The sequence below is a fragment of the Muscardinus avellanarius genome (assembly GCF_963383645.1).
Source record: "Muscardinus avellanarius genome assembly, chromosome: 1".
NCBI classification, from domain to species: Eukaryota; Metazoa; Chordata; class Mammalia; order Rodentia; family Gliridae; genus Muscardinus; species Muscardinus avellanarius.
This window is the reverse complement of record NC_137786.1, coordinates 216,698,631-216,722,965: the sequence shown is the minus strand read 5'-3', so window position 1 is coordinate 216,722,965 and position 24,335 is coordinate 216,698,631. Positions and strand designations below refer to the sequence as shown.

The window sequence follows — 24,335 nt, the reverse complement described above, 5'->3', positions numbered from 1 at the left end:
GAGATACATGGAGCAGAGTTTCTCCAACTAAGGTTCCCAATTTAGCCTGGAGAAGAACCCTCCGCCAACCTTCAGGAGCAGACATCTGCAAGGAGGTCTCAGCAAGATCCTGACTCCTTCATCTGCCCCACCCATCACTGAAGCCCAGCTCAATCAGCCTACTTCTTGTCAGCACCCCCAAAAGTCGGATAGGATGATTAGTGACTGCTGGGTATTTTTTGTTGTTGTTGTTATTTGTTTGTTGTGGTACTGGGGATGGAACCCTGGGGCATTCTACCTCCAAGCTACACACCCAGCACTATTTTTAAAATTTATTTTGAAAAGGATCTCACTGAGTTGCAAAGGGGCCCACTAAGTAGCTGAGGCTGTCCACGAACCGGGATCCCCCTGTCTTAGCCTCCCAAATTCTGGGAGTACAAGCGTGAGTGCACTACCACATCCAGCTATGATTGCTGTTTTAAGGCTCTGAGTTTTGGGTTTGCTTGTTACACAGTGATAGGTAACTGATACACAGGCCACTTTATCACAGATTTCAGTAAATTTCCCCTTGAGAACCTATCTGAAAGACCAAGTCCTGTTCATAAGGAAATTTCATTCATCATCAAGTGGGGATCACTGAGCACATACCATGTGCCACACTCAAGGCCCTATGGCAATAAAATGACTGTAAGACTTAGAGTCCAATCGAGAAGATGATATGAGAGTTTAAATATGGAGAAGGTAGAAGGTGATGAAAGTGTCACAAAATAGTTAGATAAGGGGCTAAGAACTATTACTTCCAAGAAATGCAGATTGTGTCACCAGGCTGGGAGAAAATCCACCACCAGTCGTTCATTCACCCATTGTTGGGTAAGTTCAACACTGTGCCAGGCCCTGGAGGTTCAAGGTGACTAGAATCTTGCTCTCCTAGCGTCTGGGGATATTGGCAACAGGGACAAAGGGGGTGGACAAGATGTGTGAAACATTATTAAGATGTCCATGACAGGTGACGGAGAGAGCGTGAAGACAAAGCATCATGGGAGCCAAAGGAGGATACTGACTCCCACCATTTTCTCTTGCCACCGGCCAAGCACAAGGATACCAATTTCTCAACATGCTCACTGGCACTGGTTTTCTTGTGACTGGTGTTCTTGTTTTATAGTAGCCATCTCAATGGGTGTGACGTGGTTCCCCACTGTGGTTCTGATGAACAATTCTCTAAGGGTTAGTTGATATTGCACATTTTATGTGCTTATTTACCACTTAAACATCTTCCTTGGAGAGGCGTCTAGTCAAATTCTTGCCCATTTTTTTAAATTAGGTTGGGTGTTTTTGTGGTTGAGTTTTAATATTCTGAATGATAATCCCTTATCAGATGAGTGGTTTATAGATATTTTCTCCCATTCTATGCAGTTGCCTTTTTGCTCTGTTGATAGGATTTTTTTTTTTTTTTTTTCGTACTGGGGATTGAACCCAGGGTCATTCCATCTCTGAGCTATACCTCCGGCTTTTTTTTTTTTTTTTTTTTTTTTTCCTTTTTGGGTCTCACAAAGTTGTTGAGGCTGGACTTCAGCTTTCATTACTCCTGTCTCAGCCTCCCAGGTACTGGGATTACAGACATGCACCACCGTGCCTGGCCAGTAGCCACGGTGCATCTTTTGATGCACTGAAGTTTTTAATTTTGGTGAGGTCCAATTTGTTTTCCCCCTTATTGTCTGCTTCGATTATTCTTAATGACACTCTCTCTCTTCTGCCCATCATCTGTACCCACAAAGCCTACAACTTGAGCCCAGGCTCTTGCCTCCGTATCTCCAAGCTCAGTCTTCTTTTGTCAATTAGTCACACTTAACTCCAGGTTTAATCACTTTCTGCCTTCATTTGCTTATTCAACAACATTTATGGATCATTTACCATGACCCCGGAACTCTACTAGGTGAGGAAGACACAGTTGTGAATAAGTTTCCATTTTATCGCCGGAGACAGCCAATGTACAGATAAATGTCATCAGGAGAGTGGTTTTTAAAATACTTCTCATGTGTCTTCTGCTGTGGTTTGGATGCTGAGTGCTCCTCAAAGGTCGATATGCACAGGCTTGGTCCAGAGGGTGGTGCTGTTGGAAGATGGAGGAACTTTTGAGATGGGGCCTCGTTTGCAGGAGGTCATTAGGCCACTGGCCACATGGTAGTTTTGGTGGGAATCCTTGAGTCCTCTTGATGGCTGTAGAAAGGGCAAGCCGGCCCCGCCTTCTCTCCTCTTTGCTCCGGTTGGAGGTGTGACAATTTGCTTCTGCCATGTTGCATCTGCTGCCCTCACCAGAGGCCAAACCAGTGCCCCCATCCTGCCCAATCTTGGACTTTGAACATTCCAAACTGTGGGCTAAATAAACCTTTGTCTGTGTTTAAGGTTGTAGCCTTAAATATTTCCTTATAGTAACGCAAAGCAGACTAACACATTGTCCCTCTCAATAAGTTTCTTCTCCATCATCAAAACTTCGTCTGCAGTTTTGGCTAGCCATGAGCCTTTCTGCCATAGGAAAAGAGAAGAGATACTGCCCCATAGTTTATTGAAAAAGAAAAGTGCTCCAAGGGGAGTTCTTTTTAGAATGGAAGAGGAAATAGAAAGCAGCTTAGGGAAGGAGAGGCCCTGGACGAGGTAGAAGCGAAGGGCACAGTGTCAGCAGTAGCAGTGTCCTTCCTGGGGAAGCCCAGACACATTACTGCAGCTGAGACAATGACCACGGGTAGCATGGGACACTCCCCTCCAGCTCCTTCCCCTTCCCAGTCCTGCTCCCCACTGTGCTGATGTGAAGCAAGGTCACTTGTTCCCAGACACCAGCTGAAGAGAAGTCAGGAGAAGGGGGATGGGAGAGAAACCAAAGCACAAATATTTCCCTCAAAGCAACCACTGTCTGAACTGGACAGTGTTGATAATATTCAGATTTACCTGAAGAGACACCTTCAGTTGGGTCAGGTGTCCTGAACCCAGGGCTCAAGCCTCCCATGGCTCAAAAGCAAAGCTGCAGGCAGCAAAAAGCCCAGTGCAGTCATGGGCAGTAAGGCCAGTTTTGCTTTTGCAACTCTGAGTTGAATTCTATGTCTTTTTATTCCACCCTGGAAACAGTTAAGATCATTCTTGCTAGTGGTTAGTGTTGTTAGTTCCAGCAAAGAGACAGCAAAATACAGGCAGAAAGCTGGGAAATAGCTCAAATTGTACTTTTTTTTTTCCCCCTTTCAGTGCTGGGGATTGAACTCAGAGCTTCCTGGATGCTACACAAGTGTTCTTCCACTGAGCCAAGGATGAGAGAGAGACCACCACCTCTGACTGCAGTCTTGACTCTCTGCTGCTTCTTCTCTCACTTGCTTTTCAGGCCTTCAGACCCTGTGCTGTGCACACCACCATCAGGGCTCACCCCCAGTCCTCACCCGGCCTTTCCCTCTCTCCCCACCCCGCCACATTCCCTGCCTGTGCCCACAGACCCAGCGCTGCCCACAAGCTTCCCTGACCTTCCCAGGATGCAGGGACCATCGCCTGCACCTGTACCCCCTCTGCCTTGGCTGTTGGCTTTTCCCTCTCTCCATGTGACTGTGTGCTCCTTGGGGACAGGGACTGAGCTTGGTTTTATATTTCCCGTGTTCACTTGGCACCTTTCTGCCTCCCAGTTCTCTCCCCATATATCTACCTGCCTACCAGAAGAGCTCCCCAGACTGGCTGCAGCCGTGGCTGTGGGGCCACAGGCATGCATCAGTGCACACTGCCTGCAAGAGAAAGTGTCTGCATCTCTTCCTGGCTCTCTGTGGGGCTGTTTAGTGATGTCATATTGGCAGCTTGAACTCCAGCATGGTGGGAATCATCCTCCTCCTCCTCCTCCTCCTCCTCCTTCTTTGGTGGTACTGGGATTCCTGGGAACCCTTCTACCTCTGGGCTACACTCCCAGACACCTATTTTTTATATTTTTATTTGGAAAAGGGGTCTCTTAAGCCAGCGAGGCCGGCTTCGAACCTTCGCGATCCTCCTGTCTCCACCTCCCAAGCATGGGGATTACAAGTATTCGCCACCACGCCCGGCATGGTGGGATTCTTTACACCACCAGAACTGGCTACAAATCAGGGCTCCCCGTCTCCCCCAAGAGGCCGTTGTTGCCCATTGACCAAGACACCGCTATTACCCAAAGGACTAGAGGGTTTATTCAAATCCAAATTGGGGGCTCTTAGAGGTCCTGATTCTGAGGGGCCTGAGAATGTACATTTCTGCAACTCCCCCGTAGTGCCGTTGATCTGGAGATGGCAACAGGAGACCAGTGGCCTAAAGGCACCTTAAGATCTGGCTCAAAATGAAAGCCGTCATCTGTCCTTCAAACCCAGTGGCCCTGGGCTTGTGTTGCTACAGCGGCAGCACCATCCTTCTGTTTCCTAGGCCAGGAGCCTGGGGACCAGCTCAAAGCTTGTGTCCCTCGGTCCTGCGGCAACTCTTCCTCACCAACCCTCCTCCCATCCTTAGTCTTTGCCGTCCCCAGTGCCCGGGCTCTGCCTACTTCAGCTTTCTCTCCTTCTCAGCATTCCCAGAGGCTGGTGGGCACCTGGCTTTTATCCTTACTCTCCTGGCCCATTCTCTATGTCCCTGCTAGAGTGATTTTTATGAAATGTCAATCCAATCCTACTGTCCCCAGCTGTGGATGTCAACAGCTTCCCTGGGCTCCCACCCCTCTGTCTGTGAGTTCTTGGTTTGGCTAAGCCCTTCCTTCCCTTGGCGCTGTTCCCACCCCTCTCACCGTCCTGCCTGTCACCGGCTGCTGATGGCCCCTCTCCCTGCCTGCCTTGCCCATCACGCCGCTAACTTGATGGAGGAACTGGATTGTGTTGTTTTAGTCTTTCTGCCTCTGTTTACCACTCTGTAGTCCCTGTTCTTAGGAATCTGTGCACGTCATTTATTTGAGAAGTGCCTGAAGAAACACCAGTAGGGGAAGGAGGGTGAGTCAGGGAAGTAGAGAAGCCCAGGGAAGGATGTCAGGACGCCCTGTCAGGCCAGGTCTCCACGGGGCCGCGGGACTCTGGGAGAAAGCACAGCACACCCCTCAGAGTGATGTCGCTCCAGGGTGTCAGCCCACCCGCGCCCCACCTCGTCCACTGCTCCTGGTATTAACTTTCCGCCATCACCTGCCCCTGCCAAGGCCGGCGTAGCCCGAGTCCTGCCTGTGCAGACAGCAGCCCCAGCATGACCGTGGGTGCGAGGGAGATGGGCAGGTTCTGCCAGCCATGGCACAGTGCTCACTGACTGCTAAACAGGCACGGAGGGAAGGGCCTCCCGGGTTGAAGCAACAGCACCTCAAAAGACCCTGAGGCCCCAGGCAGCTCCCGCCGGCCCGGCACAGCTCCGCGTGCGCCCCAGCCAGTCCTGTTCACAGCCACCTTCATCAGAACCCTAACTTCTCTCCAGCCTGGAGGAGCAACGCTCGCATTTCAAGAGGGGGCCGAGGAGAGGCCGGCCTTGAGGGACCGCGCTCTGGCGCCTTCCCGGTGGCTGTCTGCCGAAGGCCAATTCAGTCCAATCGGGGCGCGAGTCCACTCGCGATCGGGAATCTCAGCAAAGATGGGGAAGGGTAGAGTGAAATGCTGCAGCCTCTTATCTGCAGTGATTCTTTCCCTTTTAGGGACTAAATTTCTTTAAGTCCCTAACGATGGCGCTCTTGGAAAGAATCTGATATGGACAAGAGCCTTTTGAGCTAATGACACTTTATTACAAGAACCCCAAAAAATTTATACCCTTCACCAGTAAAGTTAATAATAAGAGAAAATGAAGTGAATGCAATCACTGTGAAACAATAGTGAATGACATGTAAACAGAGGTAAAAAAAACTAGTCCGGCTTTCAGCTGGCTTTTGGCTTTCAAGAGATTAACTCCGGATCTTCTCCCTGATCTTGCAGACAAGCAGTTCCAAAGGGCAATCTTCCAGAAGAAACGGGCACGCCCAAGGCTTGGAGGCTTCTTGGGGAATTTTCTTTAACTTTCTTGGAACTTTCCATCTTTTGGGCTCAGTCCGTATAGCAAGTGTGGGGAGATGTGGTGATTCAGGTGGATGTGATAGAGTTTCTTCAGGTGTTGCCATCTCACCTTCTAAATCTGAAAGCTTAAGCAAACTCACAACACAGTTTGGCAGACAAACACCAAAAATACCATGTAGTTTTTAGATTTAGTTGTCAGATATACTTCCTTAGCTGTGAAACCCTTTTTCCCAAACGATAGGCTTATTAGAAACCTATTCATCTTATAAATAATCCATATTTCTGTCCCAGACCCTTTGCAATATCCTTTCCTGGGCCATGTGGCGCCCCTCATACTGGGTGTAAAGGTCAGGAATCTTCTTAGCCTTCAGCTCCATTGTATTGGGCAGTATCAGTTGCTCATAAACTGGGTTGCTTTGATGTAACACCCAACGTTTGTCTTCCCGTATCTGGGCAGGATCATAAAGAGAGGTAAATGGAGGCATCGGGTCGCCTCCCCCTCTAGGTTAGTTAGTAATTAGGTTGAAGGTCAGAGATTGAGAGGAAATCTGCGTTTGTAATTGCTGACTAGAACGTTACCACGGCATCTAATCTCTAACTAAGTTCTCTTACTATCTGAACAAAACCAAAGGCATTTAGAGGTTTGGACAAATTACTAGAAATTTTATTTTCCATGGACTCAGTTTCTCTCACAGTCCTGATCTTATACCACCGGAGCAATTCATATAGAGAGTTAAAAGAATACTAGAAGAATAATAGTTATGAAAGAATATCTAAAAGTGGAGAATGCTTTTGGCCAGCGACCACACCTTCTCTCGGGACTATTTCTCACTTTGAGATTCTGCCTATGGACTGCATGAATAATAATAATGCAGATGCCGAGAGGGCGTGGCTTTTGCTGGTATCTGCAGCTGTCCTCCAGGGATGACTGTGGGGCCTGGCGGTGCTGCATTTGGGGCTGGAGTGGAGCTCAGTATTAGGGCCGTGCTAGCCCATGGGCCTTTGTGATAATGAAAATGTGTCACACCGCACTGTCCTAGACAGCGGCCACTGTGACCAGGACAACTGAGAACTGAATTCTGAGCTACATTCCATTGTAGTGTGTGTGTGTGTGTGTGTGTGTGTGTGTGTGTGTGTCTGTGCGTGTGTTACTGAGGACTGAACTTAGGGGTATTCTACCGCTGAGCTACACCTCCAGCCCATTTTATTTTTTCTCTTGAATCAGAGTCCCACTAGGTTGCCGAGAGTCTCACTAAATTGCTGCAATCCTTTAGTCTCAGCCTTTCAAGCACTGGGATTGCAGTGTATGCCACGCCGCCGGGTTCACTGTGGTGAATTGTGTAGCTCTCACTAGGCAGATGCGGTTGGCAGCTATTGCAGGGGACAGGCAGGTTCAGGGGCTCTGGCCACCTCTCCTCTCACGTCTCCATCCTCTGATGCCAGCTCTGTGATGTGAGCGCCTTGGTGTCTACAGACCCGCCTGGGACCTGCTGTTTGGAGCTCAGACCCTCAGCCTGTGTCTTGCTGCCCCCTGCAGGTTCTGAAGAGCAACCGGCAGAAGCTGTAAGGATTCCCATGCTGAGCCAGCCCCCTGGTCCCCACTAGCCTTGCTTGGAGCCCCTCTGTGTCGCCAGGCTGTAGAGTGAACAGCTAGTGAGAACCTCTCCCGACACATCCTCATAACTTCTGGTGAGAGCGTAGTGGAGAAGCCCGTGTCTCCACCAGCCACTGTTTGAGGTCAGCCTCAAACTAAGGGTCTAGCTGGCCCTGATTACAAAGGCTTCTAGCCTAAATTTTTTTTAATTTAATTTAATTTTTTTTTTTTGGTGGTACTGGGGTTCCTGGAAGCCCTTCTACCTCCGGGATACACTCCCAGACCTATTTTATACTTTTTATTTGGAAACAGGGTCTCTTAAGCCAGCACAGCTGGCTTCGAACCTGAGCCATCCTCCTGTTTCCGCCTCCCAAGCGCAGGGATTACAAGCGTGCGCCACCACGCCTGGCTAGTCTAATTTTATACATCAACTGGACTGGGACTTGACGGGGACATTGGGTGCCCAGATATCTGGAACGTGACTTCTGTGGGTCACATGGGTCTGTGAAGGTGCTTGGAGATTAGCATGCGAATTGGTGATCTGAGTAAAGCGGGGGTCCTCTTCCCACATGGTAGGCATCGTCCAACCTGTGGAGGGCCTGGACGCAGCAGAAGCTGGGGGCAGGCTGACTTCTTGAGTGCATGAGCTGGAACATCCATTCTCTCCTGCCCTTAATGCTCCTGATTCTCAGAACTCAGACTCAGGCTTGAACCTATCGTCAATTCCCTGGCTTTGAGGCTTTTAAACTGGCCATTAGCTTTCTGGGTTCTTAACTTGCAGACAGCAGATCTTGGGACTTCTAAATCTCCATAGTCACACAAGCCAATTCTTTTTTTTTTTTTTGTACTACTGGGGATGGAACCCAGGGGCTTTCTACCTCTGAGCTATACACCTATTTTTTTATTCTTTATTTGGAAACAGGGTCTCACTAAGTTGCAAAGGGCCTCACTAAGTAGCTGAGGCTGGCTTCGAACCTGCGTGAAACTCTTATCTCAGCCTCTCAAGTATACTGGGATTACAAGCATGCACCACCATGCCTAGCTAAACCAATTCTTTAAAATTATATGTATGTGTATATTTATATACATGTATTTATTTCCATATATATGTATATACTTTATGTACAAATACATATATTTGATACTGGGGATTGAACCCAGGGACGTCCATTTCTGAGCTACAATTTTAGCCTGTTTTGTTTTTTTATTCTGAAACAGTTTCACTAAATTGCTGAGGCTGACCTAGAACCCATGACCCTTTTGTCTCAGCTTCCTAAGTACTGGGATTATAGGCATGTGCCAATCTGTGTGTGGTGTGTGTATGTGTGTATGTGTGTGTATGTGCTTGCACACATGTGTGCTTTTGGTTCTGTTTCTCTGGAAAACCCTGACTTATTCAGGGCCCTTTTTCAAGTGAAGTCCTTCCCCACAGGAGCTAGACATTTTCAGAAAAGTTGGGCTTTCTGTGCTAGGTAACTGCAGAGATTTTGGTGTTGGAGGGCATGCCCTAACTCTGGAAGAGGTAAACTTTAGATAAATCAGAAGTCTGTTCCTAAGCCAGTGTGTCTGAACACCTGCTTCTATTTTGGTACTTGTGACGGATGTAATTCATGTCTGTCAGTAGCAATGTTTCCCACACAAGGGTTCATTCACATCCTCACCGGAGGAGATTCTAGACTTCAGGGGAAAGGACCTGTGTGGTGTGGATCTGGCCTCTCCAAACTTCCAGTCACTATAGCATATGGAACCCATGTGGGAATCCCCCACCTCCACCTCCACCTCGTCCAAAGACAGGATAAAACCCAAACAAAACAAAATGAAAACACAGAGAGCAACTGAGAATCAAGAAATGCCAGGTGCCTGCAATGGAGGGACTGTGGCCTCATGGTCCCCAGGGCCTGAGGATTTCTACAGGCCCAAGGAGTTGTGGTCTTAGGCCCTGTGTAGGGATGGGAATTTGGCCTTGTGGAAAGCTGAGAGATGGGACTGGGCTCCACATGAGGCCAGGAAGGGGGAGCAAACAGGACAGACCAGAGCCCCTGACCTCCTGGTAAAGAGCTGAGGACACGCGCCTCATGCTGGTGGGAAGATGGAGTCCTAACTCATACTCTGTGGAGCAGAGACTCTAACACATGTTTAGCTGGCCTTGGTGGCACACGCCTGTAATCCCAGTATTTGGGAGGCTAAGTCAGGAGGATTGTAGGTTCAAGACCAGGCTCAGCAATTGAGCTCAGACTTCCATCAAACTAGTGAGACTCTTTAAAATAAAAAGGGCTGGAGTGTAACTTAAAGGTAGAAAACCCCTGGGTTAAATCACCAATATTACAATACAAACAAAAACAAATGTAGCATGTTTAGCTGGGTACAGTGATACTCACCTATAATCCTAGTACTTGGGAGATTGAGATTGGAAGATTGCAGGTTTAAAGACAGCCTTAGACATTTAGTAAGACCCTGCTTCAAAAAAAAGGGTTGGGGGTATAGCTCAGAGTACCTCAGTACCCCAGTACCATTCCCCCCAAACACCCCTCAAAACCAAATATATTCCACCTCGTTGGGAATTTAGTAAAGATGATCTCAAAAACTTCCTTATGGGAAGGTGGACTTAACACCATATGACTTGCAGGATTATCTTAAGCATTAACTCCTGCTGCACAAGGGCAAATATAAGAACCATATGAGGAAGTCTTACCTCCTCCTTCACTCATCTGTTTCGTCTTTCAACAGTTCTGGGCACCTGCCATGCATCAGGGCCCCAGATACATCAGGGTACAAAATAGATACAAACCGTGGCTTCTTTAATCTCGGAGTGACAGACAATAAATAACAGAGTAGACCCAGTAATGACGTCCACTATGAAGAGAAGAAAAGCAGGAAATGGAAAGAGAAACTGTGGAGGAGGATGTCACAATTAATCCACCACATAGACATCACTCGGGACAAAAATCACATGATCATTTCAATGGACATTGAAAAAGCATTCGATAGTATCCGACACCCATTCATGCTAAAACACTGCCAAGAATTGGAATAGAAGGAACTTACTTCAATATCATAAAGGCAATATACAATAGGCCACAGCCAACTTCATAACGAATGGGGAAGAACTATGAGAATTCCCCTTAAAAACAGGAACAAGACAAGGATGTCCACTATTATCACTCCTTTTCAATAGAGTATTTGAGACTCTAGCCAGAGCAATAAGGCAAGAGAAGAAAATCAAAGGAGTACAAATAGAAAAAGAAGAACTGAAACTATCTCTATTTGCCAGTGTCATGATATTATATTTAGAAAGCCCAATAAACTCAACCAAAAGGCTTTTAGAACTGATCAACAAATTCTGAATTCAGCAAAGTGTCTGGATATAAAATCAAGCTTAAAAAATCAGAAGCTTTTTGTACGCCAACTATAAAGCCACCGAAAAAAAAAAAAATCCAGAAAACATTTCCACTCACAATATCCCCCAGACAATAAAATACTTAGGAATAAACCTAACCAAGGAGGTAAAAGACCTCAACAATGAAAATTATAAAACATTAAAAAAATTGAAGATCTTAGATGATGGAAGGACTTCCCATGCTCTTGGATAGGCTGTGTGTGTGTGTGTGTGTGTGTGTGTGTGTGTGTGTGTATACACACACACATATATTCAAAATGGCCATTCTTCCAAAAGTGATCTACATATTCGATCTAATACCAATTAAATTACCAAGGTCCATTTGGGAGGCTGCGATGGGAGGATGTTTTAAAATAAAGAACAAAAAATAGGGGTGGGGGTGTAGCTCAGAGGTAGAATGCCCCTGGCTTCCATCCCCAGTACCACAAAAAACACAAAAAAACAACAAACCAAGGTCATTCTTCAGATACAAAAAAATCAGTCCTTAAATACATTTGGAACAATAAAATACTCAGAATAGCCAAAATAGTTCTCAGCCACAACGGCCATACAGGAGGCCTCACAATATCTGACTTCAAACTCTACTACAGAGCCATAATCATAAAAACAGCATGGTATTTGTACAAAAGCAGACACGTGACCAATGGAGTAAAATACTCAGAAACAATTTCAAACACTTATCAGCCAACCGATTTTTGGCAAAGTGGCCAAAAATATACACTGGAAAAAATATAAACTCTTCAACAAATGGTGTTGGCAAAACTGGCTATCCATATGCAGAAAAATTGGGGAAACCCCTCACTTTCCCACCCTGAACAAGAGTCAATTCAAGATGTATCAAAAACCTGAAAATTAGACCAGAGACCTAGCGGCTACTGGAAGAGGGAAAAGAACCAGTACTCCAACATATAAGCACAGGTAAAAACTTCCTCAACATGACCCCAAAGGTACAAGAAATTAAAACGAGGATCAATACATGGGATTAAACTGAAGAGCTTCTTTGCAGCAAAGGAAACTATGAAGAATCTCAAACAAAAAACCAAATAACCCAATAAAAAATGGGCAAGTGAATTAAATAGACACTTCATGAAAGAAGAAATACAAATGGCCAAAAGATGTATGAAAAAATGTTCAATATCATTAGCAGTCAGAGAGATGCAAATCAAAACTACCTGAGATTTCACCTAACCCCAATTAGAATGGCAATCATTAAACAACAACAATAAATGCTGGCGAGGGGGTGGAGAAGTGGGAACCCTAATACAATGCTGGTGAGATTGCAAATTAGTGCAACCACTTTGGGAAACTGTGGAGGATCCTCAGAAGAATGGGAATGAGCCTACCATATGACCCAGCTGTACTATTCCTGGGTATCTGTCCAAAAGAGTGAAAATCAAACTACCAGAGTAATGTATGCATATATAAGTATGTATATAACATATACATACTTATAAGGGCACAATTCACAATTATCAAACTATGGAACCAGTTGAGATGTCCATCAACAGATGAATGGATTACAAAACTATGGGATATGTATAGAATGGAATTTTACTCAGACATAAAAAAAAGAACAAAATTATGTCATTCGTGGGGAAATGGTCATAACTGGGGGACATTATGCTAAGTCAGAGTAGTCAGTCACAAAAAGCGAAAAGTTGGGTGTTCTCCTTAATATTCGGAAGCCAGGGAGAAATTGGGACATAGGAGGAACTCTAGACAAGGAAGAGAAACCGTAGTTGAGTGAAGAAGGGGACCTAACAAAGGGAGATGGGAGGGGGAAGAGGGAAACACCTCAGCGGACATGATGCACGTACACAGACGTATCAAAGTCAATCAGGGTGCTGAGCGGGGGAGGAGGGGCCGGGCAGGGAATAGGGTGGGAGCCGGGGGAGGGCTCAGTGAGTGCTGTGTGCACGTGTGCCTCCATCACCTTGAACTTCGTCAAGATGTATGATTACAATGCACCAATAAAAAGTGAAAATAGCCGGGCGTGGTGGCGCATCCTTATAATCCCAGAGCCTGGAAGGCTGAGACAGGAGGATCCTATAGGTTCGAAGCCAGCCTCAGCTACTTAGTGAGGCTCTCAGCAATTTAGTGAGACCCTGTTTTCAAATAAAGTATAAAATAGGTCTGGGAGTATAGGCTGGAGGTAGAAAGCCTCTAGGTTCCACCCCCAGTACCACACACACACACACACACACACACACACACACACACACACACAAGTGAAAATAAAAAAATAAAATTTTTTTTGTGGTACTGGGGTGGAACCCAGAGGCTTTCTACCTCCGGGTTATACTCCCAGACCTATTTTATACTTTATTTGGAAACAGGGTCTCACTAAGTTGCTGAGAGCCTCACTAAGTAGCTGAGGCTGGCTTTGAACCTGTGCGATCCTCCTGTCTCAGCCTCCCAAGTGTGGGGATTACAAGCATGCGCCACCACGCCCGGCAAAAAATAAAAACTTAAAGATTCAAAGCTGCACATCTGTAGTCCCAGCAGCTTGCAAGGATGAGGTGGGAGAATTGCTTGAGCCCATGAATTCGAGGCCAGCCTGGCAACATAGCTAGACTTCACAACAATAATAACAACAATAACAACAACAACAGATAAAATACTAAAAGCCGGGTGTGCTGGCACACACTGTAATCCCAGTACCTGGGAGGCTGAGAAAGGAGGATTGCAGGTTTGAAGCTAATCTCAGTAATTAGTGAGATCCTGTGTCAAAATAAAAAATAGGTAATTCCAGTACTTAGGAGGCTGAAACAGGGGGATCACAGGTTTGTAGCCAGCCTCAGCAACTTAGAGAGGCACTCTGCAACTAGTGAGACCCTGTTTCAAAATAAAACAGGGGTGGGGGTGCAGGTCATAGGAAGCATGCCTGTGAATTCAATAATAAATAAATAAATACAAAAATAAATAAATATCATGATGCATGAAACCTTACAGAGGGAGGAGGTGAGAAGCTGAGCTCCGTGTGTTCAAGGGAAGAGTATTTCAGGCAAAGAGAACAGCAACGCAGATGTCCTGGGGCACAGGTGTGATGGGACATTTAAAAACATTTGCAAGGAGGTTGGTGTGGCTGAAGAGACACAGCAAGAGGGAGGGAGAGAAGTGGGAGGCGAAGCCAGGGCCAGCTTGGGTGGTTTTTTTCTTCTTCTTTTTTTTATTTTTAGGGGTTCATACATTATTGCAAGGCACTCATCTTAATAGAAGAAAAGACACGCTAATTTTCAGATGGGAGGATGGAAGTTAGACAATAATTTTTTTGGGGGGGGGTGATATAACAAATTCAGTTTTGTACAAACTGCATAAAATTAAATACACAGTTGGATGAATGAGTTTGGAGACCACTGATGCAGGACATATGCATTTTGGGGATCTCACACACACACACACACACACACAGGTATAGGGTTTGAAACCCCGGGGCTGGATGGAATCACTGGGGACGTGAGAGAATACAGAGGAGAGTAGCCATCAAGAACCCGTGGGCGTGGTGACACGCACCTGTGATCCCAGTATTTGGGAGGCGAGACAGGAGCATTGCAGATTTGAGGCCAGCCGCAGCAATTTGGTGAGGCCCTCAGCCACTCAGTGAGACCGTGCTTCAAAATTAAATAAGTGAATAAATAAATAAATAAAATAGGGCTGGAGATGTAGCTTGGAGGTAGAATGACCCTGGGTTCAATCCCTAGTAACAGACACACACCCTGGGGGCATTGTGATGTTATGAGGCCACCAGTGTGCACATCCACCAAACAGGCAAATAAATTCATTCCGAATGAATAAGAAATCATAGACTAATTTGAAGAGTAAGTATGCTGAAAATGTTCACGTGGTTGAAAGGAAGGCTGGGATTCATAGAATAAGGACAGATTATAAAAGATAATGCGGCCGGGCGTGGTGGCGCACGCTTGTCATCCCAGGATTCGGGAGGCTGAGACCTGGAGGATCGCGGTTCGGGGACAGCCTCAGCTACTTAGTGAGGCCCTCTGCAACTCAGTGAGACCCGGTTTCAAAATAAATAATAAAAAATAGGGCAGGGGGTGTAGCTCGGAGGTCAAATGCCCCTGGGTTCCATCCCCAGACCTGCAAAAAAAAAAAAAAAAAAAAAAAAAAAAAGATAATGCAGTGTATAGGATACAGAGAACCAGACAGAACTCCTACTAGTGAGACTGTGACCGAAATAAAAATCTCAGTGGATGGGTTAGACCAGCAGAAGAGAGCGAGTGGACTGGAAAGCAGAATGGGAGAAATCCAGAGAAGTGGAGAACACAGTGGAATCTCCCCAAAGTGCTCCTACTCAGTGCTCATCTGGAGACGTCCCCAGCTTCCAGGCTGGATCCCCTCCTCCAGAAGTCAAGATTTTGCATCAGGAGCAAGAAGTGGAACAACACTCTTTATTTTTTTATTTATTTTATTTTTGGTGGTACTGGGGTTCCTGGAAGCCCTTCTACCTCCGGGCTACACTCCCAGACCTATTTTATATTTTTATTTGGAAACAGGGTCTCGTAAGCCAGCGCGGCTGGCTTCAAACCTGCGCAATCCTCCTGTCTCCGCCTCCCAAGCGTGGGGATTACAAGCGTGTGCCACCACGCCCGGCGCAGAACAACACTCTTTAACAGAAAGGAAAAGGCAACTGACTTTGGGGACAGGTTTACCGGCAGGGTAAAGGCTGGGCCAGCAGAAGAGCTGACACTCCCTGGTAGCAAAGGACGTGCCTGTCCCTGCTCAGAGTACTTTGCATGGGCCAGAGGTGGTGGGAGCTCAAAGGTGGGCTGAAGGCCAGGCAGCCTCTCCACTTATCTGCTGGCATTCTCCATGACTTTTTTCTTCCCTTCTCTTTCGTTTCCCTTTCAATTCCTCTTGTTTATTTCTTTGCAGTGCTTGACAAGCAAGTAGAGACAAGCAAGTGCTCTCCCACTGAGCTGCACCCCCAGCCTGTTCCTCTCCTTTCAACTCCCGGCCCCACGCACGATCTTCTCTCTGTTGTCATAAGACCTTCTCCAGGGTATTGTTGGATCTGTTCATTGATTCCATAGTTGAGTATTTTATTTTTAAAGCAAGCAACTGCTTTGTGCCAGGCCTGTATGTTGTACGAGTAGGAGATAGAGACAATGATTAGCCATGAAGCTAAGCATGTGACTGGATACATAACCAGCTCATTCCAGGCAGTCACAGGTACCGTGGGCACATGGCATCCTGTGGACAATATCTCAGAACACAGCAGAGTTAAGTAGGTAAAAAAAAAAGGGGGTGGGGAGGGAGATTGAGAGAAACCGGCCTTCTAGGCAGTGGGAGCAGCACGCTCATGCACGGACACGTGAAGTTTGATGAATGTGTGAAACACTAAGTTGTAGCTGGAGTCCATGAGTCTCCACATCCCACCTAGGATGGAGTCCACGCTCCTTACTCTTGCTTATGATGCCTTTCGTGACCTGGCCCCAGACTGATCTCACAGCCTCTCTCACCCATCTTCTATTCCCTCCCCACCCCTGTGTGTGTGTTTGTGTGTCTGTGTAACTGAAGATTATACCCAGAGGCGCTGCACCTCTGAGCTACACCCCCAGCCCTATTTTCTAGACTTTTTCTTTTTTGAAGCAGGGTCTTACTAAGTTGCGGAGGACCTCCTAAGTAGCTGAGGCTGGCCTTGAACCTGCGATCTATCCTCCTGTGTCAGCCTCCTAAGTGCTGGGATTATAGGCATGCACCACCACACCCGGCTCTCCCACCAACACTGAATCACCTCCACTGGCCATCACAGTGCCTGGAACTCTGTAGGCAATTATTTCATGTTTGTTGATTGAATACATGAATGGCAGAAGAAAAGCATGGAAAAGTAGACAGGGCCTGAGCCATGGAAAACTCTGGAGTGTACAAAGATGTGTGCTTAGAAAAAACCACCACGTTCTAGGAGAGTTGATCCATCAGAGAATTGTTTGTGGCTCTTACAATCCGCAGGCTTCTGCTGAGTGGTATGGAATCTGTATCCTCTACTTCTCAGTCTTGTTTCCAACTAGATCATGACTCTTTTGTCTAATGTTTCAGCCAGCGTTGGACATCAGTAAGTGCTAAGCTAAATCTGTTTGCAGGAAGAGCTGAAATTGCCTGTTTGCATCTCCACAGAAAGGGAAAACATGGATTTTGGCCTTTGGATGCCTGTCTGACCAGAATAACCACGAAGCTGAATCTAGAGACCAGGCTCTTCTGCGGCTGCTTGGCCGCTGCCGAGGAGGTGACAGCTGGCCTAGGTGTCAGGGCCCTGCAGGCCCAGGACAGAGGCAGACCCCACCACGCCAACCTTGCAAAGTGGTTCCACCACCTCCCCTGCCAGTGCGAGACGCTCGGCAGGGAAGGGTGAGGAGCCTGCCAGGCTCAGGGGCAGCTGGGCACTTTTCTCCCTTAGCCAGGTCGGGAACAGGGAGCTTGAAGCAGAAGGCTGAGCCCACATTTTAAAATTTTTATTTTCAAGTTCTACCGCAAAGATGCAAGATATTTTACTTCCTAGGTTGGTGTCCTAAAAAAAAAAAAAAATTGTGAGATGTGGGTGGGAGGCCCTGAGAATACCAACAGCAGGATGCAGAGAATCATGTCAACTGCATTGCTTGTCAAATTACTTTGTATTTAACGAGTGCTTGGTATTTACTAGATCTGTGTAACACACACAGTACAGACAAAGTTAATACACCTGAAAGCAAACAGGGAATCGTGAAGAGTAAAGCACTAGCCGGGTGTGGTGGCTCGTGCCTGTGATCAGTACTTGGGAGGCTGAAAACAGGAGTACCATAGGTTCGAGGCCAGCCTCAGCAACTTAGTGAGACCCTCAGCAACCTACTGAGACCATCTGAAAGTAAAGCCGGGCGTGGTGGCGCACCCTTGTAATTTCAGCACTCGGGAGGCTGAGACAGGAGAACCCCAGTTCGTGGACAGCCTCAGCTACTTAGTGAGGCCCTTTGTGACTCAGTGAAACCCTGTTTTAAAATAAAGAATAAAAAATAGGGTTGGGGGTATAGCTTGAAGGTAGGATGCCCCTGGGTTCCATCCCCAGTATTGCAAAAAAAAAAAAAAAAAAAGAAAAAAAGGGCTGGAGGTGCAGCTCAGATGTAGACTGCCCCTGGGGTCAATTCCGCAGTACAATACAAAAACAAATAAAAAAAACCAATAAAGCACTAAGCCGAGTGGGCAGTACACCACTGTGGTCCCAGCTAGAGAAGAGACGGAGGCAGGAGGATTCCCTGAGGCCATTAATTCAAGGCCAGTCTGGACAACTGGCAAGTCCCCTTTGGAAGGAGAGGGAGGAGGACGGGGAGGGAAAGAGGAAGGAGAAACAGAAAGCAGCACTTACTAGAAACACTTTATACATGAAAGAAGAACGCAGCATTTACTAGAGATAGTTTACACACAAGTCAGTACCCGGTAGAGCAGTTGAGGCGCTAAGTTGGTGTGAGCATCTGCGCTGGCGTAGACGCTGAACTCCACCGTGCACTGACTGCGGCGACCGGGCCTCCGAGCCTCGGTGTTCAGCTGTAAAGCATCGCCTCCCTCCTTCGTGGACGTGGGGACCGAAGCCGGTGGCAGGAGCGCCAGCGGCCTGTGGCCGGGGCTCAGACCCCGACTCCGTCACCTGTGGTCTTGGGCAAGTCGAGATCAGGATCAACACAGGACCTACGCTTTGGGTTGACATGAGACTTGGATGAGTTTTATCCCACATAAAGCTCTCCGGATAACCCTGGAATACAGACAGAGCTCAATACATCTTTGATGTTTAAGACTGCACACAGTCTCTTGCCCGGCTCAATAAATAGCTGTTAAAATGACCAGAAGTGCAGATCAGGGTTTGCCGGAGTTATGAGGAACAGCCTGGGGGTGGTGGAGAGGCCCAAGGGGGTCGAAATCATAAAGGATAGAAATAGGGACTGGACTAAGCACAATTTTTAGAAGTCGGGATGGTGTGTTTGGCTTGACCAGAATATTATGATCGAATTGGATGGCTGGGTCTTGTTTAATTAGAATTCCTAAAGTACCCAGTTTCCACAACGTGGTGCCAATAACAATAGTCCTAACTGGACTTACTGTGCTAACTGCTTCATCTTTTTTATTTCCTGCAATTCTTACAGTAACTCCCTGTGAAGGGCAGTAGTTCTCAGTCAACACAGTGGTGCACATCTGTGATCCCAGTACTTGGGATTACAAAGTCTTGCTGCGACTGTTGCTAGTAAAAAGGATCAAGCTGGGCGTGGTGGCACACACTTGTAATCCCAGTACTTAGAAGGCCGAGACAGGAGGATCACAGGTTTGCGGCCAGCCTCAGCAACTTAGAGAAATTCTTAGCAACCCAGAGAGATCCTGTTTCAAAATAAAAAATACAATAGGGCTGGGGAGTGTAGCTCAGAGGTAGAAAGCTCTGTGTTGAACTCCAAGTATCAAAATAAAGAAACAAATAAAACACATTTAAAAAAATAGCTGGACATGGTAGCTCACACTGTAACCCCAGCACTTGGGAGGCTGCAACGGGAGGATCAGAGGTTCAAGATCAGCCTCAGCAACTTGTGAGGACCCCCCGCAACTTAGAGCCTGTTTCAAAATAAAGAATGAAATAGGGCTGGGGTCACAGGTGAATGCTGCCAGTGCCACATTTAAAAAAAAAAAAAAAGGCAGGATCAAGATTTGAATCTATTAAAGTGTTCTCTGAAGCTAGAACAGCCCCACCATAAGTAGCCTCCAGTAGGTGCCCAAAGTTTTGGGGATTTGGAGAGCTTCCTTTAATGGGAAGGTCTGTTTTACATCAAATTCTGATTATCTGCTGACTGTGTGTCTTTACTGCTGGTCCAGCATAATGTGTTGGTAAGTTTACCCACCACAGAACCTCACCTTGCTGCTGTGGAAAGGAAGAGTAAGACTTGAGAAGTCTAGAGGCAGAGATAACACGTAGGCTCTCGAGGGCTCCAACTAGCCTGGTTTTAAAGAAAGACCATACTGCAGACTTTATTTTGCTCATAGACAACTTTTATTTTGTTCTCAGTATGTGCCCTTGAAAATTCTGAAATGCTGAAGTTTCTGATTTTCCTGGGACAAAAGGCAAAGGCATTGGGTGGACCTTGGCCTGGGCTCCAGCTCTCTTCTGACCAGCTCGTGTGAGGCTGGGGGAGAGGGTGCCGCTAGGCACGCCTTCTCCCAAGATGGGTAACACAGTGAACAAAGAATTAGTAAAACATAGACTCAGTTTGTAGAGGGCTTCAAATATACATATTCTCTATATATAAACCTGTTATATAGGATTTCAACGTATTGGTTTCCTTGTGATTTGCAATTAAAGTACAAATGATAAAGATGTTGCACACTGCGGATCCCCCCTCCTCAGCCCCCCTCCCTCCCCAACATAAATAACATCACGAAGGTCAGGTGATCCTAAGAGTTTTGTTGTAAATATTTGTTTTTTAAATCGTTACCCCTTCCTCCCCTGCAAACTACCTCTGACGGGTTGTAACCTAGCAGCATGGAATGGACGCGCCTGGGGACTGCGTGGGGAGCTAGTGGGGGAGCGCGGGCATTGCTTCTCCCTGGCTGGCACCAGCCGGGCTCGCGTCTCCATCGACGACAGAGGCCACAACGGAAGCGGAGGATGTGCAGGGCGGAGCCGGCCTCCTCCGAGGGGAGGCCAGCGGGGCCACCGAGGAAAGCCCTGACGGCCTCCAGGTTTCAGAGTCAGCACGGCTCCAGAAGTGTCCTGGCTCAGCATTCACACGGTATCTTTAGGCTGCACATTCCTCTTAAGAAATCTGTATTGCTGAAGACGCCTGAGGGTGGCTGGGGGAAAGAACTTAAAACCAAAACCAAACCAATTCCCAAATACGTAAAAGTCCTGTTATAAGTCTTACTCAGTTATTTTCACACGCATCATTAGAAGTAGATACCGACCATGATTAGACTCTTTCTGATTCTTTTTTTGAGAGCACGAGTAAAGGGAGAGGAGAGGTGGCCTGGCTAAGGGGCGCGCCGCCCTTTCTTCAGCAGTAAGTGACACTGGATGGTCTGGATCCGGTTCTTGGCAGGGACAAACTCGGGCTGCAGCTTCAGTGTTGACTCATACCACACCAGTGCTTTTTCAAACTCCTCCTGCGAGGGGCAAAGGGACAAACGTGAGAGGGATGGCGACCCGACCTGGTGTCCAGAAAGCGCCTCGGAGCTAGTGACAGTCCTGCAGCGCGTCTCCAGGCAGCCGCGTCTCTGCAGAGCCCTGGGGTCGGGAAGGAAACGACCGCCCTGTTGTCAGTGTGCGGCGCCACAAAGCCAAGCCCGAGACGCACAGGGGAAGGGTGGGTCGGCTTTACAGAGGCTAGGGCCAGAGGCAGGATCAGTCATGGCAGTGATGGTAACTAACGACACCGAGCACCTGAAACGTGCCAGGCACTGTGCCTGGTATTTATAAAAATCTCACTGAAACCTCGACACTCACGCCTGAAGAAGGCGCCGGCACATGAGTCTACATTTTCTACTGTAGCAAGAGAGATGGAAGTAAATACAGCTGCCTCAAGTAGTCTTGTAGATCTTAAAGACCTTTTTTCCCTTCAATGCTTAAACATAAGAACAGGGTTTGAACATGATAACTGCCACACTGAAGTTGCGAGTCTTTTTACTGAGACTAATACTCTCAAGTCCAAACCAACTGGTTCAGTGATTCCTCATGGCCCAATGAGACAGAATTCTTCATTCATAGTAGCACATTTCACATTTCCTGGGGACAAGAATAGATTCTTCAATTTTAAGAAGCAGAGAGAGAATTCTGCACGCTCAGCACTGCTACCCTGGCCAAGTCCTACTTCCTGCCTCTGAAGTCGAGATGAGACACACAGCTCAGTGCCTGGGCCGCCCGCTCCGCCTTGGTATGGAGACTACCTAGGGACTGGCCCCGTGTGTGGCACCACATTTAGATGAAAGTGGATGGCCTGATTCTCATGACAAATCTGGCAATGACAGCTTCTCTGGACGGTGGCCTTGCCATTTTCTCTGTAAATGGCACCTATGAAACAAGTGGGTTTTCATTGTTCATTAAATACTTGATGAGCACCTACTACGTGCAGTGTCGGGAGCAGGGAGAGAGAGAGGAGTTCTGTCCCTAAGAGCTCAGTTTAGAGGGAGAGGCAGACTCCTAAACAAAAAAATTATAAACCAAGGTGAAAATACAGCAAGAGAAATATGCAGAGGGCGTCGTGAGAATAGTGACAGGGACCTGACCCAGGAAGCAGATGGACGCGTGAGCAGGGGTCACATGGAGTGGCAGGTGAGGTTTTCTAGAACGAGGGTGTCTCCAGAACGCTGTGGGTTTACCTGCCTCTACTACTGTTTGGCTCATGGTGAAGAATCTTAGAATTGCAAATACTTAGATAAATTTCATTCATTATTAAAGAATGAAAACAAAGCCAAACTCTCAAGCCCCTTATTTATCAAATTAGCCCTTGTGGAAGCTGGCAATTGTAGACATAAAACTTAGAGGAAGGCAGAGGACAATGACTTTGTCAAAGTGGCTTTGACACCTAAACTGTGCGCTGTGCCCTGCGGAGCTGCTATGTGCGGTCCACACCCAGCTCACCATTGCCACGTAGACGTTGCCCAGCGTGAAGTGGTTCACGGCGAAGTGTGGAGCGATCTCTACTGCCATGGTGGCCACTATGACGGCATCGTTCCAGAGCTTGGCGTTGTGCAAGATGTTGGCCAGGCTGATGAGGGGCACGTCCTGAGAAGAGGGGGAAGGACAGAGAGAATGTGGAGCTTTCATCCTTTTAAAATTATTTTTAATCATAAAGAATGCAACTAGTATTTCCTGGTAAGTGGTAGAATAGCACAGTTAACAGTGCCTGTCTACTGTCTGCTAGTGGTCTGGGACGGAAGACCAAAACAGGAGGATGTACCACAACATAAATCAGTCATGTCTCTTGTTGATAAAGTCTTGCCTGAAACAAACAAAACAACCTGCTGAGGGATGTGGCTGGTTTATTCTGGTGCAAACTCTTGTCCTATGGTAGTGGTAATAACAAGTCCACAGACCATACTTGAGGTGAGCTATATTAGGCTCAGAATATTCTGTGCAATGACCACTGGATCCTCTAGAGCAGGAGCTGGCAAACTTTAGTCGCCAGTCCAAACCCACTCTGCTGCCTGTTTCTGCCAAGTTTTATTGGAACACAACCATTCCCTTCTCTTTACCTATTTCTGCAGCTGTCTTCACACTACCACGGCAGAATCAGCTAGTTGCAGCAGAGGCTCCCCAGCCCACAGAGCCTCACTGTCTCTGTTTGGCTCCTGCTTGCTGACCCCGATGCAGTCATTGTCCTTCCCTGCCTCACAGCAGACACAGAATGCCAGACTGAACTAGTAGCTGCGTTATTATTATTACAGCTTTCCCACCTTTAAACATGTCACCTGAGTTGCTGGCTACATAGCATAGTGCTGGGTTCTACAGGAGACACAGAGAAAACAAAGAAGGAACGCTTCTGCATCCTCACTGGGCACCCCGGAGCACATGCCCTTGGACGAGGCCACAGAAGTGCAATAACCTGCCTAGAGTCACAGGCTGGCCCCAGGAAGGGCTATGTTTAGGCCTTGGCAGTGCCCAAGAGTAGAGCCCGAGCTCCTTCCAGTATTCTGTACACTGCCTGCACAAAGAAGACAGCGCAGTGCCTTTTGCAAGCATGAAATCTGGAGTGATGTGGAACTTGGCACACGTGCATCCAATGTGCGGCAAAAAGCTGCACATTCCCAGCCACCACGCCAAAAACATCTTTTGGGAAAGACCAACACTGCACAGGGTTGGCTGCTGTGCGCGCGTGCGTGCGTGTATGAGACGGGAAGCTGAGCGCTGGTGTGGAGGTTAAGCTCAGTGGTAGAGCACCTGCCTAGCATTTGTGAGACGCTGGGTTTGATTCCCAGCACAGCAAAACCCACCCAACCAAAAAACCAACCCGGGTGGGGGGTGGTGAGAAGTTAGTTAGACAAGCACCAGGATTTGGCCGGTGTATATAAGGAATGCATTCTCATTCTGTCTCTGTGCCCAGAAGCAAGTGTGACTGAAGAGCCTCAGAGGCCTCCAGGGCCGCCGGCACAAGCTGAGCCCAGAGAGACTTCCAGGATGGCGGCCACCTCAGTTGGCGTAGTCACCGTGCAGTGGGCAGAAGAGGCACTCGTGTCGTAACGCTCACGGTGGACCTGCAGGCCCTCCCTCACGTCCCGCCTTGCCAAGGCAGGGGTGCACCAGTGGGGAGGGCCCACAGGCTTGCTGCAGCCCGAGCCAGGCCGCGGGCTCTGTCGCCCCATCCTGTCATGGCACCACCCTTAGTGGCCGAGCGTTATAAAGGTGAGTGTG

The 24,335-nt window shown here is 47.5% G+C and overlaps 1 protein-coding gene across 5 annotated transcripts in view; it reads right to left on the bottom strand.

The window, feature by feature from the left end:
* Positions 1-20,959: 20,959 nt before the first annotated feature.
* The window catches only part of TTC17 (tetratricopeptide repeat domain 17), a gene marked incomplete at both ends in the record, with an annotated part of 116,657 nt that continues 113,281 nt past the window's right edge, over positions 20,960-24,335 (bottom strand). For all 5 annotated transcript variants that reach the window (XM_080717759.1, XM_080717760.1, XM_080717762.1 and 2 more), the window contains 2 exons: positions 20,960-21,091; positions 22,566-22,709. In XM_080717759.1, coding sequence (XP_080573885.1) covers positions 20,960-21,091; positions 22,566-22,709 — 276 coding nt within the window. The remainder of the gene's footprint in view (positions 21,092-22,565; positions 22,710-24,335) is intronic.